The 16,373-nt window shown below is 50.4% G+C and overlaps 7 protein-coding genes across 7 annotated transcripts; 5 read left to right on the forward strand and 2 right to left on the reverse strand.

The window, feature by feature from the left end:
* The first annotated feature begins 123 nt into the window (after nt 1-123).
* Nucleotides 124-2,254, forward strand: BDV14DRAFT_152947 (rhomboid family membrane protein). The gene is made up of 2 exons (XM_073766605.1): nt 124-1,795; nt 1,848-2,254. Exons 1-2 carry the CDS (start codon nt 320-322, stop codon nt 1,890-1,892), a joined length of 1,521 nt encoding a protein of 506 aa, XP_073631299.1. The 5' UTR covers nt 124-319; the 3' UTR covers nt 1,893-2,254.
* BDV14DRAFT_152957 (DHHC family palmitoyltransferase) lies at nt 2,255-4,486 on the forward strand. The gene is made up of 2 exons (XM_073766606.1): nt 2,255-2,814; nt 2,885-4,486. Exons 1-2 carry the CDS (start codon nt 2,616-2,618, stop codon nt 4,252-4,254), a joined length of 1,569 nt encoding a protein of 522 aa, XP_073631300.1. The 5' UTR covers nt 2,255-2,615; the 3' UTR covers nt 4,255-4,486.
* Nucleotides 4,487-4,718: 232 nt separating this feature from the next.
* On the forward strand, nt 4,719-5,699 carry BDV14DRAFT_197123 (ubiquitin-conjugating enzyme/RWD-like protein; the record flags this gene model as incomplete). The annotated part of the gene is made up of 1 exon (XM_073772598.1): nt 4,719-5,699. One exon carries the CDS (start codon nt 4,719-4,721, stop codon nt 5,697-5,699), a length of 981 nt encoding a protein of 326 aa, XP_073631301.1.
* A 606-nt stretch (nt 5,700-6,305) lies between these two features.
* BDV14DRAFT_153015 (uncharacterized protein) lies at nt 6,306-7,859 on the forward strand. Its single transcript, XM_073766608.1, has one exon. The coding sequence runs from the start codon at nt 6,450-6,452 to the stop codon at nt 7,524-7,526; it is 1,077 nt and encodes a 358-aa protein (XP_073631302.1). The 5' UTR covers nt 6,306-6,449; the 3' UTR covers nt 7,527-7,859.
* BDV14DRAFT_167791 (ribosomal N-lysine methyltransferase) lies at nt 7,671-9,506 on the reverse strand. Its single transcript, XM_073767744.1, has 6 exons — nt 9,327-9,506; nt 8,553-9,233; nt 8,424-8,481; nt 8,292-8,354; nt 8,113-8,224; nt 7,671-8,041 (listed from the first exon to the last, which is right to left on the reverse strand). The coding sequence occupies exons 1-6, from the start codon at nt 9,459-9,461 to the stop codon at nt 7,723-7,725; spliced, it is 1,368 nt and encodes a 455-aa protein (XP_073631303.1). The 5' UTR covers nt 9,462-9,506; the 3' UTR covers nt 7,671-7,722.
* A 3,267-nt stretch (nt 9,507-12,773) lies between these two features.
* BDV14DRAFT_153059 (AdoMet dependent proline di-methyltransferase-domain-containing protein) lies at nt 12,774-14,199 on the forward strand. The gene has a single exon (XM_073766610.1). The coding sequence runs from the start codon at nt 13,047-13,049 to the stop codon at nt 13,902-13,904; it is 858 nt and encodes a 285-aa protein (XP_073631304.1). The 5' UTR covers nt 12,774-13,046; the 3' UTR covers nt 13,905-14,199.
* Nucleotides 14,109-15,653, reverse strand: BDV14DRAFT_153033 (uncharacterized protein). Its single transcript, XM_073766609.1, has 4 exons — nt 15,212-15,653; nt 15,022-15,140; nt 14,533-14,970; nt 14,109-14,484 (listed from the first exon to the last, which is right to left on the reverse strand). Exons 1-4 carry the CDS (start codon nt 15,447-15,449, stop codon nt 14,236-14,238), a joined length of 1,044 nt encoding a protein of 347 aa, XP_073631305.1. The 5' UTR covers nt 15,450-15,653; the 3' UTR covers nt 14,109-14,235.
* Nucleotides 15,654-16,373: the final 720 nt, after the last annotated feature.

Raw genomic sequence — 16,373 nt, forward strand, 5'->3', positions numbered from 1 at the left:
CTCGCTTATTTCTTTGAACAACAATCGTATCCGACGATCCTTGCGTGACCACGTTCTTAGTGGTGTCCCTCGTTGTCAGGTCTCATCTCAGCCTCGGAAGTAGTTTGTTCCAGCTAAGAGGCCCCTGGCCTTGTTTACACTTGCAGCGATAATCAATCCATTCGTCCATCGACCGCTAGCATAAGCGACAGCACTTTATCTTTGTTGCTGTAACGTCAAAGCGCGGGTTGTCCCTCTTTGTTCACCACCGGAGACCGACCCCAGACCATCCATCCCTTGCCTTGCCGGGCGCCGCCCACGACTTCCTTCATCCGCTATCATGGCCGCCCAAGGCTATTACAACGGCGCGTACAATAGCCCTCCTGCCTACGATCAGCACGATCATGCTACAGATTCTTTCAACAGAGTCTCTCCACGACCGAGCCCGAGCCCAGTAGGAGGCTATCACAACAACGCTCCTTACTACCAACCCGACGACCCCCATGACCCTCATAACATGCGTTACAGCCAACAATCCATCGGATCAGAGAACGGGGCATATGTTGCTGGAGGACGCATGCACGATCACGATCAATACGCAGAGAATATTCCGCTCAAGTCACCGAACCCCTACAACAACGAACCTGGACCTCAGCCTTGGATGCAACAGCCGACTCATTACGCCCCAGACCCTGCCATGATGGAACCGCAAGCGCCGCGTCGACAGAAACAGAAGAAAGGATTTCTCAAGAAGAAGATCGCTTGGGTTACATATATTTTAACGGCCGCTCAAATTATAGTCTTCATTGTTGAGCTGGTAAAGGCCGGTCAACTTACTGGATCGCCCGTTCAAACAAAGCCTCAGTTCAACCCGATGGTTGGCCCGTCCGCATACGTTCAGATTAACATGGGAGCGAGATATACACCTTGCATGAAGAATGTCCCCGGACTTCAAAATGCTACTCAACAAGTCAATTTCCCCTGCCCGAATTCGACGACGACCGATACAGACTGTACACTGTCCGAGCTGTGCGGATTCAGCGGAGTTCCCAACCCTCACGCTGGCGGATCGCTCGACGACCAGCCGGAGCCCAACCAGTGGTTTCGCTTCATTATCCCCATGTTCCTTCACAGTGGTTTCATTCATATCGGATTCAACCTGCTCGTGCAGATGACGATGGGAGCGGATATGGAACGGATGATTGGTTGGTGGCGGTATTCGCTGGTTTACTTTTCCAGCGGTATTTGGGGATTCGTACTTGGAGGAAATTATGCCGGTCAAGGCGAGGCGTCCTGCGGTTGTTCCGGTGCGCTTTTTGGTATTTTGGCGCTGTTTGTTTTGGAACTGCTCTACGGGTGGAAGGATCGCCAGAGCCCCTGGGTTGAGTTCATTATCATGATTCTCGGTATCGCCGTCTCCTTCGTGCTCGGCCTCCTGCCTGGATTGGACAATTTCTCGCATCTTGGTGGTTTTACTATGGGCCTTGCGCTCGGACTTTGTGTCATGAGGTCTCCAAATGCTCTCCGTGAGCGCATTGGTCTTGCTCGCAGTCCTTACGTCGCTATGAGCGGTGGCGTTGCCTCCGACAATGCCGAGTCCGACGCCAACAAGACATCGGGTGGTAAAAAATTTGCCGATCTCGGCAAGTTCAACCCCAAGGGCTTCTTTGCAGGTCGCAAGCCTCTTTGGTGGGCTTGGTGGTTGGTTCGCTTGGGCGCCTTGGTTGCCGTTCTTGTTGGCTTTATCATTCTCATTGTGGACTTCTACAAGTACCCGAGCTCCAACTGCTCCTGGTGCTACAGGTTCAGCTGCCTGGTAAGTTATCTTGTCTTTTCAGATGCATGAATTTTGCTAACGAGTTATGTAGCCTGTCAACGGCTGGTGCGACCAAGGAAACCTGTTCTCCAGCTAAGCTGCTTGCAGCTATCTTTACGGCCCTTCTTGCTATTTCACCGCACACATTTGCTATAATCGATATCCCCAATCTGTGTATATACCGGCCTGCTACCTTTGTATTTCATTTGCATAATAGGCCTCATACCTTGCCGTGGGCGTTATAGGGATCGCTACGTTTTGTAGTTTGGCTCTTTCTTGACGAGCGAATTTCTTATGTCCATACTTTTACGAGATAACATAGCTAGTCCCAGTTGAACCAGGGAACAAATGCACATTGCGAATATCTAGGCAGCATCAATAATAATTCCGTAGTTCCTGCAAGTTCATCAGTTGTGTACGTATGTTCTGTAAGGAAGACTATTTTGGGCGCGTCAGCTGCGTGGCTGTGGCGGTGTAAATCCGATAGGGCGCTTGATCATCACGATGGGGACAAGTGCTGCGAACTTTACTGCAGATGAGCTCATTCCAGCCTTCTCTGCCACAACTTTTCTCGCCTCTCGCCTCTCGCCTTTGCTAGCGCTAGCATTCTTGATCCAGCGCCATTTCTCTGTCGCGAAAGACAGTGTTGTCAGCGTCGACTTTCTCTTTTTGCTGTTTTGCCCGTTGCCTAGCATCCTCCCCGCACGATTAGCAATCTACCGAGCATCTCCATAATCGCGATGATCTCCCACCCTTTTTAAACACGCGCTCGCCCTTTTCCAGCCTCCAATTTGTTAGCTGGTCATTCTCAAGCCCTGTGATGGCCACGTTGGCCATGTCAACACCCACGTCACCCTCGTTCCCGAAGCACCGGCCCAGGGCCTGGGCTCTGCGCTGCGAACGATACTGCTGCGCGGCCGCGACTTATTTCCCGTTAGCGTTTGTCTATGGATTGACGACTTGGGCAGTTTATGTGGAGGCTAGTGTGGGATTGAAGGGGTCGAATAGCTCTTTCATCGGTATGTTGAGAAGCCTTGATTTCGACTTTCGTGGCGGTGGTTGCTGACGGTTTTTGCTTGCTTGATATAGGCTTACCAAGCTCGATCCTCGGTGTCGTCCTTTATATCTGCCTTAATGCATCGTATACGACTGCGGTCTTTACGGATCCCGGTTCGCCTCTCTCCGGCACGCGCGGAAGCAGTCGGCATGAGTACAGCGCTTTGCCGATTACCGAACTCCCCGAATACACGTCGTTCACGGTAAACTCGGAAGGACGGTCTCGATTCTGCAGAAAATGTCAGTGTCCGAAGCCGGATCGCGCGCACCACTGTTCAACATGTAAGCGCTGCGTACTGAAGATGGACCACCACTGTCCCTGGCTAGCGACGTGCGTCGGACTCCACAACTACAAAGCGTTCCTCCTTTTCCTTATCTACACGTCGCTGTTCTGCTGGGTTGACTTCGGCGTGTCCGCTATCTGGATTTGGACTGTTGTCTTTGAGGATCCGCATTCTATGGATGGGTTGCTGCCTGTGAATGTCGTGTTGCTGTCGATCCTTGGAGGTATAATCGGGTTGGTCTTGACCGGGTTCACGGCTTGGCATATTAGTCTTGCTATTCGTGGACTGACTACGATTGAATGCCTCGAAAAGACGCGATATGTTTCGCCTCTGCGGAAAGCGCTGGATCGCCGCCGCTACGAGGGCGTACTGGGACATAATGACCCGCGCAATGGCGGCGAGAACCAAGATACTTTCGGCGGAAGACTACAAGGGTTTGGAAATCAGATTTTTGACGCGCATGCAAATGCTATACCTGGTGTTACGCGTCCAGAGGAGGGTGAAGAGACACACACCTCAAGCGAGAACCTGACCCCTGCGCAACAAGCCTTGTCCCGCTCGTACGCTGACCTGGAACGACAACGGGAACATGATCGCTACGAAGACTACCTAGCGGAACTCGATAACGAGAAAATGCCGAATGCGTTTGATCTAGGCTGGAAGCGCAACCTGATCCATCTTTTCGGCGATAAGCCTCTTCTGTGGTTCGTACCAGCCCGCACAACGTCAGGTAACGGCTGGGATTGGGAGCCGAGCCCGAAATTCCTAGAAGCTCAAGAGCGAGTGCGCGAAAGACGCGAGCAAGCAGCGGAAGAGCGGCGAAATATGTACTTGCGCAATATGGGCAACCATCGCAGCTGGCTAGGCTCAGACCTCCCGCAGGGATGGACACCAGACCAACCGATAGAAGGCCTGAACTACCCAGACCGACCGACGACAGGCTCAGGTGTCTCAATGAAGACACTCCCGCCCATGTCTCCCCGACCACGGCCAGGCGAGGGTAGCTACGAGGATCACCTCGACGACGATAACAACTTCTCCCTCCAGCCAACACAAGGTAAAGGGTCTGCACCAGGAAATAAAGGCTCACGAGAAGATGACTGGCGCGACTGGGATTAATATTATATATTCTTAGCTTTCGGACAGGCGTTCGGGTTGTTGTACCTATACTTACATCGGGTTGTTTCTCTGGCGGAGTTTCTGTATTAGCTAGTTTCTGCCTGAAATGACAGGTGTCAAGTAAATGACTTTCGCAAGCCGATTGCGCCAGCTTGCATCTACGGACGTCGGACCTCTATTCTTCGCTCCCTCGATTCTCCTTCGTATTTCTTGTTTATTAGCGACCTTCCTGTTTCTTGAACTTGAGCACTTTAAAACTTCCCAGCTGGACTCGGACTTGCATTTCCTCTTATCATTCTGCCTTCGATCTTAGGTTCAGTACCGCTACCTACTACGTCAACACCATCAAGCTTATCTCGACTTCTCGACTTTGACAACGTCCAGAACGCGCAACCCAGCGCCTACACTTAACCCCTACTTCACCAAACCGCAGTATCAAAACCTCCTCGAAGAAAAACACCAAGATGTCCCGCTCCCTCCGCCGCCTAATGAAAGAAGCCTCGGAGCTCTCCTCCTCCCCCTCTCCGCACTTCCACGCCGCCCCCATAAGCGACGAAAATCTCTTCGACTGGCACTTCACGTTAACCGGCCCTCCCTCAACCCCCTACGCATCTGGGATCTACCACGGCCGCATAACATTCCCACCTACATACCCGCTCCGCCCACCGATGTTCCGCTTCCTTACACCCTCAGGGCGCTTCGAGGTGAATCGCGAAATTTGTCTCAGTATTTCGGGACACCATGAGGAGACGTGGCAGCCTGCTTGGGGGGTTCGGACTGCGTTGACGGCGATAAGGAGTTTTATGGGTGGGGATGCGAGGGGGCAGGTTGGGGGGTTGGATGTTGGGGATGAGGTGCGACGGGAGTGGGCGGGGAAGTCTAGGGGGTGGTGTTGTGCTGAGATGGGGTGTGGGGGTGGAACGAGGAGTAATGAAATTGTTTTGAGGGAGTGGAGGGGGTTTTGTGTTGAACAAGGGGTTGATGTGGAACGGGAGGAGGAGGATGAGGGGGTTCCTGAGGGGTTGAGGATGGGTGGGAAGAAGGAATCGACGGAGAAGAATGAGGAGGGTAAGGCTGAGGGTGCTACAGATGAGTCGGCGAAGGATGAGACGAAGTCACAGGAGACCTCGTCGATGGGTGAGCCCGCCATGGATGCTGGAGAGAAAAGTCCGAGTACATCTGCTCCAGATACTTCGACACCTCTGCCTCCAGCTGCTCCAGCCCAGGTACCGATATTCCCAAGCTCGGCAGTACCAACACCAGCACCAGCGTCACCATCCCAAGCCCTTCAACAACAACCACGACCCACGCCTACGCGAGCAACTGCTTCCGCCCCGGCGCCAGTCGCCTCGCAGGATAGTCCCTGGCTGGACCGGGCTATATTCGGCGTACTGGTTGCACTGATTCTCATGATCCTGCGGCGTTTTGTCAGCATCGAAGATTAAACTACAATGTTTCTAACTCATCGATTGTCTTGAAGTTACGGCGTTGGCTAAGATAGCGGGCGTTCTAGATATACCTTTGGCTACTTATATTTGACTTGCAAGATGAGAATGCACTTCTATTGACCGTTTACTACTGCCTCTCTACTCTCGGACTTAGCTTGTTAAGTCCAGCTGTCGGCTTGGATTGGTCTCGTGATATATATATTGGTGGCAACCCCGCCAGATGTTAGATCAACACACTCGCATACCCAACGTTCATCCTTCACGAAGAACACAATGCCGACAAGCAGTACTGGACCAACTCAGTCTTTGGCATGACTTGACAAGGTATAGGCAGTCGGCTGCTAACTTTTGCATTGGACGTCCAGAAAATCTCGAGCTGGCTAACACAACTATGAGAATGACAGTTGGCTTGTTCGACCATCTTTCGCACCTTGACGGGCAACAACGAGGGGTTGCTTGATCAGGGACTCGAACTGCGACGTTCTCTTCGTCGCCTTGACGCTTTGAGGTCGCGTGTCGATGGGCTTGCTCTTCCCAGAAAGGCAACCGCGACAGAGGCCCACTGCACAACCTCTTTCCATATCCGCCCGAGTCGTGACTGCTGTCCAATGTTTACATGGCACCGGGAAAGAACTTCTCCTCGACCCTCGCGACATTCTTCTCTCCTAGTCCACCCACCACACTCTCTTGACAAAAACTTGTGGACTGCTCGGATCTCTCTCAAGCATATTTACTACTTCCTTCACAATGGCGCCCTTCACTTTCAAACGCGCGGCGAAGGAAGGCCAGCCCAGCCAACCCAAGAAGCCAGCCGCTCCTAAGCCCGAGTTGCCAACCTACAAAACCAGCGTGCAGCTATCGCAAATGTTCCCTCCACGCCCAACATTCACCGAGAAAGAAATCCCCTTCCAGAAGGGCAAGGTCTTCCTCGTGACTGGCGGTACTTCAGGCATCGGACTCGAGCTCGCCAAGATCCTCTACGCCAGAGGAGGCACCGTCTACATCACTGGCCGCACAGAGGAAAAGGCGAAGGAAGCTGTCGCTCACATCCAGAAGACCGTTGCCGAGCGCGACGGCCAAGTCGACTACATCGTTCTCAAGCTCGACGATCTGACCTCTATCAGAGAATCTGCCGATGCTTTCATGGAAAAGGAATCCAAGCTTGACGTCCTCTGGAACAACGCTGGTATCGCCGAGCCACCCGTAGGCGTCTTGTCAAAGCAAGGATTGGAACTTCAGATGGCAACCAACTGCCTCGGGCCGTTCCTATTCACCCAGATGATGATCCCTCTTCTCGATGCGGCGGTTCTTATAAGTGGCCCAGCTTTCCCTGGATCTACGAGAGTGGTCTGGCTGAGTGCTCAGGTTGCTGAGCTCAGTTCGCCTCTCGAGGGAATTATCATTTCGGAATTGAGCAATACACCCCAGGATAACGCTCGAAACTACATGAACACCAAGGTGGGCACATGGTTCCTGTCCTGCGAGTTCGCACGTCGCCTTGGCCACGAACACGGCATCGTCAGTGTTGCGATCAACCCCGGTGCTGCCAATACCAACCTTTTGAGACACGCGGGCTGGACAAAGGTTTTTAACTGGCCGTGGCTGCATAGCCCGAAGCTTGCCGCTTTTACAGAACTATACGCCGGTCTTTCCCCGGATATCAACTTGGAAAACAACGGTTGCTATGTCATCCCCTGGGGCCGTATCCACACCAATGTCGCTCCACATTTGACGAACGCAATGAGGACCAAAGAGGCTGGAGGGACTGGAAAGGCGAAACAGTTTTGGGAGTTCTGCGATGACAAGACCAAGGATTATCATTAGCCGTGGGCATTGATGGTTGCTTTTATTCTTGCCCTACCTAAGAAATTCGTCTTATTCAGCGTTTATCCTAAAGAACATTGTCTCTGTGTTTCGTTGCATATGGCTATTTGTTTTGTTAGCCTGATACCTGGTTTAGCGACGGAATGCATTTCTATCCATCATGTCACAGTTTTAACCTGGTTCTTGTATCCGTAGTTTATATCGCGGTATCGTTTATAGCAGCCTCGCACAGCTGTTGGATCTGCCTCCACCGAGCGAGTATCAATCCAAGTTTCTCCTTATCCGAGCAAGTGATTGCACCTTTTGATAGCCCTCTAAGAGCATCAAGCGCCGCCTTGCATTCCTTCAAATACGCCTCAACCCACCCGCGGATAACACTCGCCGTCTTCTCCCCGTCAAATCCCATCCCAGAGCCATCATTCACGTAATCCCGCCACTGCTGCCGGTTCATATATTTTATACTCGCAGCAGCTATAACGCTGTTATTCACGCCAGATGCCGTAAGTTCGTAATTTCTGGTCCAATTGTCAGACAATTTGAAGTCTATGTACATGTAAAAGAAAGGGCGGAGGATAAGGGGACAAACCCGAAACACGCCTGCTCAATCAGTTCTTTCTTCTCTGCTTGCGAGAGTTCTGGGATGATTATTTCGTCGAGGTAGATGCTGTCTGAGGGGTTGTTGGGTAGGGAAAAGCCATCTGAGAGGAGTTAGTTTTGGCTAGTTGAGGTTGGAGTTAGGGGAAGGATGAAGGGCGAGAGACAGACATTCAACCCAGAGAAAATCGTTCGAGTGTTCGCCGTAGTTCATGTAAATTTCTTCACCCTTTTCTGGGCGGTGCGTTAGCCGTGGCTTATGGTAGAGGAGGGGAGGAATTTGAGGGTAATGGTAAGATGTACCGTAGCGCCGCGTAGCCTTGAATGTGTACCACTCCCCATCAAAGACAACTTCACATGCCTGCCAACATTTACAATCAGCCTCAAACTTCCAACAGCATCAAGATAACCATAAAGGAATAGAAAACATACCGCATCATCCGCATGATTAAAATAATCCGCATAAGGCACCATAGCAATGGCATCGTTCCAGTCTTCAGGCTCCTCCTTGCCAGGAGAAATATAATAGAAGCTGCGGCTGTTGATAATCGCCCAGTTATGCGCATATTTTGTGAAATCTGTTGATGGGAAAACGGATAGAGTACTTGACCAGGCGCGCTCAAAGCGGGATTCTTGTTGTGGGAGGAGAGATTGGTAGCGTTTTTCGTAGGAAGTCAAGTCTGAGTCTGAGGATGGGGATGGGGATGTGGATGAGGTTCGAGCTTTCGATGTGGAGTTTGAGTTGGTGTTTGAGGTGGAAGTGCTGTTTGTGTTCCAAGAGCCAGATATAGATGGGGGTAGACGAGCAAATGCCATCTTTGGAGTCGTTTTGCCATTGTGAGTCTCATTTTGTCGGTCATCGCCTGGGAGTTGTGAGACACGGAATGTGCCTGTCCAGAAAATGGGCATGCTCTCTTCGAACTCTGACCATGGGGGCCAGACGCTTTGCCAGGTGCTCATTTTGGATAGAGCTTTTTGATCCCCGTGCGTGAGAAAGGCAGCAAGGATTCCTTGGACTGGTGTACTCTCTGGAAAACAAGATAGAAATGCCTTGGGGATGGAGTCGATTGTGAGCATTAGGTCTACGGGGATGGAGAGCATGGTTTCGTTTTCCTGAGTCAGGAATTAGCAATATGAACAAAGACACATGTAACGTTTCACAGTATCTCTCAAGATATCTGATTAGATTTACTAAAAAGCACTTACATCAACATCCCTCGTGGCAACCATGCCCAGTCTCCGGCCTGGGAAGTGAGCGGGGGCAACGCCATTGATCTTGATGCCGTTTTTGACAGCCCATTGCGTGAAGGCAGTGTGTTCTGGTCCCGCAGATTCAGCCATTGTATTGATGTACCCTCCCAAAGCCAGCAGGATGTAGGAATAATGAATGAAGAGAAGGACAACATCCCTGCGTCGTTGTGAGCGGGGTTCCTAATGCGGTTAGCGGGGCTTTTCCTACTTGCATGCCTTGGTGCCTGGGATATGGGGCAATAATATTTGGCCTGAGGCAGGTATTTTGTGCCCTATCATACAGGGGTGCATCACCACCACTATGTAGTCTACGGCTTCATACACTCATCCTGCAATCAATATTTGCCTATAAGCACAGTAGAGTCTGCAGCATGTTGTAGTTTCTTGGTCTGCGTCAATCAGTATAATGCTGTTGCGTTGTTTACACGGCACCCGCCCTCGAGCAGCGCACCTGCCGTTTACGTAGAACTGCACCCCAGATAGTTCCTTCGGTCTAGTACTCTGAGACAGCAGCGTTTATTATTCTGCCACGCGTCTCAGACTCTCCCATGTTTTCTCCACTTGCAACTCTCTTCTAAACTCAACCTTATCCTGCATGCTCAGTCTCCAGTCTCCACCAGCTTGCCTGTTCTGGTCAATACCAAAGCTAAGTCTATTCATCTTGATCAAATGCACCACAATATCCCCTTTCCCCTTGCTGTTGAGCGAAAAAAAGCAAAGTAACGCTGACTCGTTTCCAGAATAGGTGTCTTTGGTCGTTTTGAGAGAGATTTCGAGTCTCAACACGTTCCAGAGCTAAGTTCCCATGAGCCCCCGACCAAATGCACCATCCTCATCTCCGTCCCCATACTTGCTCCCATGAGCTTCATCAACTCTGACAGATATCTAAGGTTGGTCTCAGGAATACCTTGTGGAAATTCTTGACGCGACGTTGCAAACCAAAGCTAAGTTCTTCCCGAACGACCAAATGCTCCACCATATCCCCCATCCCCATGTCTGTTAAAGGTGAACTTCATCGGTACTGACTGGTGGTCATGGCAGGAACTGGTTTTGTATACCTCGTGGAGATACCTGACACAATGTTGTGAGCCACAGCTAAGTACGCCCGAACCGACCAAATCCACCACTTTATCCCCCCTCCCCCATATTTGTTGTGATATGAGCTATAGTAATACTGACTTTGTACACAAGCATCAGCTTTGAAAAAGAACCGGCAATCCGCAACTCGACCATAGGATCTTAACGCTGCAAGCAGATACTTGATGCAAACCAAAGCTAAGTACATCCCGCATCATCAGGGTCGGAAGAAGTTACATGATATTTTGTGCCCTCAGTTCTTCCGGCTTCAAGCCTTCCTACGTATACCAAAGAGTACACCCCAGCACAAAGATATTGATTAGTATTACTGATCCCGTTAAGTGTCCAGGTGCATACCAAAGCTAAGTACCCCGAAGCCTTTCCCTGATTTGATGTTTCCAGCGTTGGACAATGTGCTTGACTAGTTTAGCGTTCTAGTGTCTTTTAGTCCATGGTCATTCCAGCGTATATTCGAGCTAATTACACCTCAAAAAGCTGGGCCGGCTTCTTCTTTCTTCCTTGTTACTGGGCTCAAGTGTACTCACTCTGTTGGTATCTTAGTCTCCTGGTTCAAGAGGGTTTGAATGTAAACCAAAGCTAAGTACATACAATACTACCCTACAACAAGCATAGCTAATCAATCTTGTTATCTTCCGCAACATCTTGGGAGTTGCGTCCATTTCATAACATGGGTCCTCAGATAGGATAATCGCCTGGACATACCACAAAGCTAAGTTGACCCTCAATTTGCCAAATGCGCCCTTAAACGAAATCCCCCATCCCCTATTTACTTGCGCGATACTTAATTTGGATAACTTCTATGCATATTCCTCCGGGTACCCGCCTCAACCATTGGCCTGGTCCGCTCCCTGCGCTTGAAGCTACAGGGGAAATGAAGAAGGAGCAGCAAGCCAGTGGGCCAGGCCAAACACCATCACCATCATCATCATCGCCATCGTCAACACCATCATCAACAGCGAAGCCAAACCACAATGCCAGAGATCAAGTGACAATCAACAACACCGATTACGACACCCAATGATCCCCTTCAGCTCGCACTTCAACAGCTGGCAAGGGTGAGGGCCACCAGCGCCGAACTCGCACTTCTACGCAGTGCTGGTGACCAGTAGCCTTCGGGCGAAGCTAAGACGAGTTCATCCGACCATACCTCAGTTCATCTTTTCTTTAGTGCAAGCAGAACTGGAAGGCTGGGAAGGTTCATGGACATTGATGTTGTCATGGGAGCTTGGTTGGAAGTGACCATGATGTTTATATTCTGGTGTTAGCTCTACTCTTTGTAATGTGGGCCTATTCTACGGGGTCAATGCTCTTCTTTTTGCGAGAACTAGGTAGAGACAATCTTGCTTTTTCTTCTTTCTTGAAATAGCGCCCAATTCTCTGGAAGATGTGTCACTAGACAACAGCCGATATGTCCTAAGCAATTTAGGTATTAGGCATTAGGTTAGGTATGGAACAAAGGTCAGTTGCCTCAACAGCTAGCATTATGACTACGCTGCTTTAGTCCCTGTCGTTGCAAATGTACCATGGTCGAAATTATATATATTTTTTTCTGAACGTGCAGAGGTCTAACCTGCTCAAACTCACTACAATATTTGACCTCTATGGCCCAGGCCCCAAACACATATCTGGTTTTTCTGAGACCATAAAATGGCGTGATCTATTTATTGTTCTCAATACAGCGCAAGTTTCTTCACGTAGTGTTGTGTCCCTGTCCATCTCGTCTCCTGCCTCTCGTTTCTCTTTCTTCCTTCTCTCTTCTCCCCTCCCACAAACTGCCCTGATATGCCCTGCTATCAAAGCCAAGTACATCCCACAAGCCTGAAAACACACAGCGTGCCCCACTCCAAGGAAATCTCGACACCTTGGCTGCCAGTACCACCGACTTTCTGCAGCTGATTGGGGAAGGATCTGGCTCCAACCAATGCCTAAATCAACCTATAACATGTAAGGTAGCTGCAGTCCCGCGTTTGGGGGGAGAAGTGGAAAGTGAGGAGCCGAAGCGGAAGCAACTATGATAAAACCAGCCCAGGTAGGATGGGCATTGGGACATTGATATCTCCTCCGTCTGCACAAGAAGCAGTGGCTTGCTTGACGTTGCATGCATTACAATAGCACTGCACCTCCAATGCAAGCACCCAAAAAGATTATCAACGCACAAAAGACCATGACATGCAGATGCAGGTAGATGCAGGTAGATGCCGGTACGTAGATGCGAGGCATGAAAGCCCAAACAAGTTAGCGCACCTGTACCTCGCACGTGCCTGGAACAATGGCATAACTTACGTAATTCTTCACGGCGGACCGATCCGTTCCTGAAGCCTGACAAACAAGGCAGAAATTAAAGATCCTGTTTAGTATGCGATGACATGCGGACGGGTCGATGGCGAATCCAACTGACTACCGCTGACCTGCTGACTGTATCTTCCTCCGAATCCTCGTTCTGTCGTCTTCTCTCCATCTCACCGACCTCCCTTCCCTTCCCTTCTCTTCCCTCCTACCTACACTTCCGACTTCGACATTGACTCCGACTTTTATACCCCATCGCGCATCCAGCCTTCACGTGGACTGTTCAACAACATGCCAGCAAAGTCTCAATCCCAATCCACAACACAAGACACAGACCAACAAGATGAAAATGGCACCCTGCAACCAAACCCCTCAAAAGGAGACACAAACACCAAATCCAACACCACCAAACGAAAACGCACCTCCTCTCCACCCCCCGACTCAAAAATCGACCCCTCCTTCTCCCTAAACTACTGGGCCTCCTTCCCCGCAACAACAAGCACCATGCTCGGTGCATTCGGCGATTACCCCTGGTACACGCGGATCGACCTGCGCGGATCTAAAACATTCGTTTCCAAAGTCCGGCGAATGATCCCCGGTTGCTCTACAACCGGGAAGTTGAAAATGGGCGTTGATTGCGGTGCGGGTGTAGGACGCGTAACGGAAGGTTTACTTAGGGATATCTGTGAACACATCGACGCAGTAGAACCGGTAAAGAAATTCGCGGACGTTATTATCTCCCGTCAGAAGAAGGAGGAAGAGTCAAGAAGACCCAGCTCCATAGGCGACATTTATATCACGGGCATCGAGAATTGGATTCCCACCTCGGGAAAGAAATACGATCTAATCTGGACGCAATTCTGCGCGAATTACATTACAGATGAACAGCTCGTTCTTTATCTTGAACGGTGTCGGGACGCACTAAGTGAAACGGGGTTCATTGTGCTAAAGGAGAATGTCTCTACTGATCCGGCGGGCAGGGATATGTTTGATGAGGAGGATAGTAGTGTTACGAGGACGGATGGGAAGTTTAGGGTCTTGATGGGGAGGGCGGGATTAGTTGTTTTGGCGAGTGAAGTGCAGATGGGGTTTCCGAGGGAGTTTAATTTGTTGCCTGTTAGGTTTTATGCGTTGAGGCTTAGCGAGTAAGAGGGTAAGGAAGAGGATGAAGAGGAGGTGGGAAGAATCTATTAGGTTGGAAAGGAGTAAGCCTGGGTTTGGCTCCGGGTCTGGTATCACGAAACGACGAGCAAGTTTGCTTAACTATCAACTATCCCAAAGCACAGGACAACCGGCGTCTGTTTCAACTTCAGAGATATCGCCAGGAATCTCAGACTATGGACACATCGCAATAATACATGAAGATCGAATGAAAGAGACGTGGGTATCTATTGCGGTTCATCATTATTCGTACATTCGCTGCGAGAATGGTCGATGGAAATCTATATATCGAAGATAATTGATTGATTGATGAGCAAGGCTAAGCTTGAGACATCGAGGTGGCAGATGGCTTTTCGCGGACGAGGCGTTGAGGGAAGAAGCGGGGGAAGTGCAGGGACTCGATGCGGGTCCGAGCGGTCGGAGCCCTGATGTCGTCGGCATACGCTTCGCCTCCTTGAGGGCCGTTGGCTCGCCAAGCTTCTTTTTCGCGTCGAAGGTCGCTTTGGACCCAGGGAATAGTGATGAGGGCCCAAAGAATGGCCCAGACAAAGGGTGCGCCCCATCCAACCTACAAAAATCAGTGGCTATTCGGGTAAAAACGGTAGAGTGAACTTACAGAAAAGGCAACATCTTGAGGCGTTGTGAAGATTATGGCAGTGATGGCAGCAGCCCAGACCATCGCTCCACCTGCCCAGAAGAAGTTCATCTGAACGAGCATCCGACGGAAGTATGGACTGGAAAGGTACCGCGTGCGCAAGGCATATCGGTACAATTGACCACCACCTCCATCGACCGCAACCACATCTTCGATCATGACATACAGAGCCACCGGCATCACAGCTCCCTTTGGCGTGGAGGAGATACGGAACGGGGCCCGGAATCCGCAGGCACGGAGGATATCGAGAGTAAGATAAACTGCTCCAAAATAGAACATGACGGTCGGGAGGACCATTGCAACGAGACGGACATAAGGTTCTTCAGGAACGGTTCCTGTGATGAGCTCAACCGCCAAGATCAACCATACGATAGTGAAGTTGATTTGGAAGAAATCCAGCTATACTGACGTCAGCATCTGCACCTGTTGTTGAGACCTCTATGCGCCTACCCATGACTTCCTAGCATTCAACGGCCGAGTTCTTGAGTCTTTTCGGAAGAGGTTATAGAGACGATAAAAGTATTCGAATACCGAGATACCACCTAACGAGATGGTGACGATGGTGAAGACTAAACAAGAGCGAGCAATTAGCGGTCTGCCGTTGGCTTGAGGTATCACACCATCTGCAGAAACAACATACCCAAGTTATGTGACAAGTCCGTTCCATACCAAAGCCCAAAGTATAATCCGAGCGGTTGAGCAGTGCAGTCGAGGATGAATAACGACCAGAAAAAAAAGATCGATTTCTTGCGATCTCGCAGACTGTACGGTAGGGGCGGTGGTTCCGATGCGCTTCCTGCCGCAGCAGGTACCTGAGGCTCGATAGGCGCCTCGGCGGTGACAGCGTTCGCTTCTGGATCTTCTGTATGTGTCGGCATCACGATAGTCGACTGATGAAAGTGAGGTTATTCGAGTGTGTTGATCATTCGATAGATACGCTCACGGCACACGGCACGGCCGGAGGCAAAAAATTGGGCTGGGGCGCGCGACGGCGAAAAGCGGGATCAGTGGTCTTTTATTATTTTAGGTAGATCGAACAAGCAAAGTTAAAGAGAGAAATAACATGCCCCGTGGAAAGGTCAAGTCCGGAACAAACGGAAGCAATCAAAGAAAGCAGCAACAACAGCTGACGGACATGTTTTTCAACAATTGTGGTTGCGGTGCTCTTGGGGAGCCTGAGGTTGTGCCTTTCTGACGTAAACTCGGTGATGTCATGCCTGGCATTCCGTCACTCCTACTCCGTACAACACCAACTCCAGCTTGCGATCCTGTTGTTATGCGCTACGCTTATGCGGTGATCGCCGCTGTTGTTTCGGATGGTATTCTCGTCCTGTCAGTCTGCGCAATCAATTTAGCTGGCCAAGCATGAATGAGCAAGCAGTGAGATAAGCCCAGGGTGGCAATTCTACGCCTGTTGCCAAGGGTTTCTCGGTATCGGCCAACGGACAACGGAGATCTTTCTGGGCCGGTCATACGTGATATTATCATATTTGATAAACATGTGTCAATCGCTGCGAATGGCCCATTGCAACTGAAAGCAACAAAGAACTCAACTCGCCCCATGATTTTCGACGGCCAGATAAAATCGCTGAGGATGCTTCTGCAAAAATGGCACCACGACTCTTGAGCGTGGCACATATGCAACATGACATTATCTTTGAATTCCTGATGCACTGCTTACTGTTGGACCAGTGCGCGTTTATGACTCGAGTTTGCTATTTTATGAACTCCATACCCAGTTTGGAAGGCCTTACGAATCCTCTGGTTTGCCAGGGTCTAGACAACGCCAAGCTCCGCGATCT

This window comes from Aspergillus stella-maris (genome assembly GCF_047715825.1).
Source record: "Aspergillus stella-maris strain CBS 113639 unplaced genomic scaffold BDV14scaffold_9, whole genome shotgun sequence".
Lineage (NCBI taxonomy): Eukaryota > Fungi > Ascomycota > Eurotiomycetes > Eurotiales > Aspergillaceae > Aspergillus > Aspergillus stella-maris.

What these genes read in the sequence shown, in the direction of transcription:
- BDV14DRAFT_153015 (XM_073766608.1), top strand. Translation starts at nt 6,450, where the DNA reads ATGGCGCCCTTCACTTTCAAACGCGCGGCGAAGGAAGGCCAGCCCAGC.
- BDV14DRAFT_167791 (XM_073767744.1), bottom strand. Translation starts at nt 9,461, where the DNA reads ATGGCTGAATCTGCGGGACCAGAACACACTGCCTTCACGCAATGGGCT. An exon ending in CAAGGCTACGCGGCGCTACG is followed by an intron (nt 8,355 to 8,423) that starts GTACATCTTACC and finishes CGCACCGCCCAG; the next exon opens with AAAAGGGTGAAGAAATTTAC. An exon ending in CGATTTTCTCTGGGTTGAAT is followed by an intron (nt 8,225 to 8,291) that starts GTCTGTCTCTCG and finishes AACTCCTCTCAG; the next exon opens with ATGGCTTTTCCCTACCCAAC.
- BDV14DRAFT_153059 (XM_073766610.1), top strand. Translation starts at nt 13,047, where the DNA reads ATGCCAGCAAAGTCTCAATCCCAATCCACAACACAAGACACAGACCAA.
- BDV14DRAFT_153033 (XM_073766609.1), bottom strand. Translation starts at nt 15,449, where the DNA reads ATGCCGACACATACAGAAGATCCAGAAGCGAACGCTGTCACCGCCGAG. An exon ending in TGAATGCTAGGAAGTCATGG is followed by an intron (nt 14,971 to 15,021) that starts GTAGGCGCATAG and finishes ACGTCAGTATAG; the next exon opens with CTGGATTTCTTCCAAATCAA. An exon ending in CTCAAGATGTTGCCTTTTCT is followed by an intron (nt 14,485 to 14,532) that starts GTAAGTTCACTC and finishes TGATTTTTGTAG; the next exon opens with GTTGGATGGGGCGCACCCTT.
- BDV14DRAFT_152957 (XM_073766606.1), top strand. Translation starts at nt 2,616, where the DNA reads ATGGCCACGTTGGCCATGTCAACACCCACGTCACCCTCGTTCCCGAAG. An exon ending in GTCGAATAGCTCTTTCATCG is followed by an intron (nt 2,815 to 2,884) that starts GTATGTTGAGAA and finishes TGCTTGATATAG; the next exon opens with GCTTACCAAGCTCGATCCTC.
- BDV14DRAFT_152947 (XM_073766605.1), top strand. Translation starts at nt 320, where the DNA reads ATGGCCGCCCAAGGCTATTACAACGGCGCGTACAATAGCCCTCCTGCC. An exon ending in GCTACAGGTTCAGCTGCCTG is followed by an intron (nt 1,796 to 1,847) that starts GTAAGTTATCTT and finishes CGAGTTATGTAG; the next exon opens with CCTGTCAACGGCTGGTGCGA.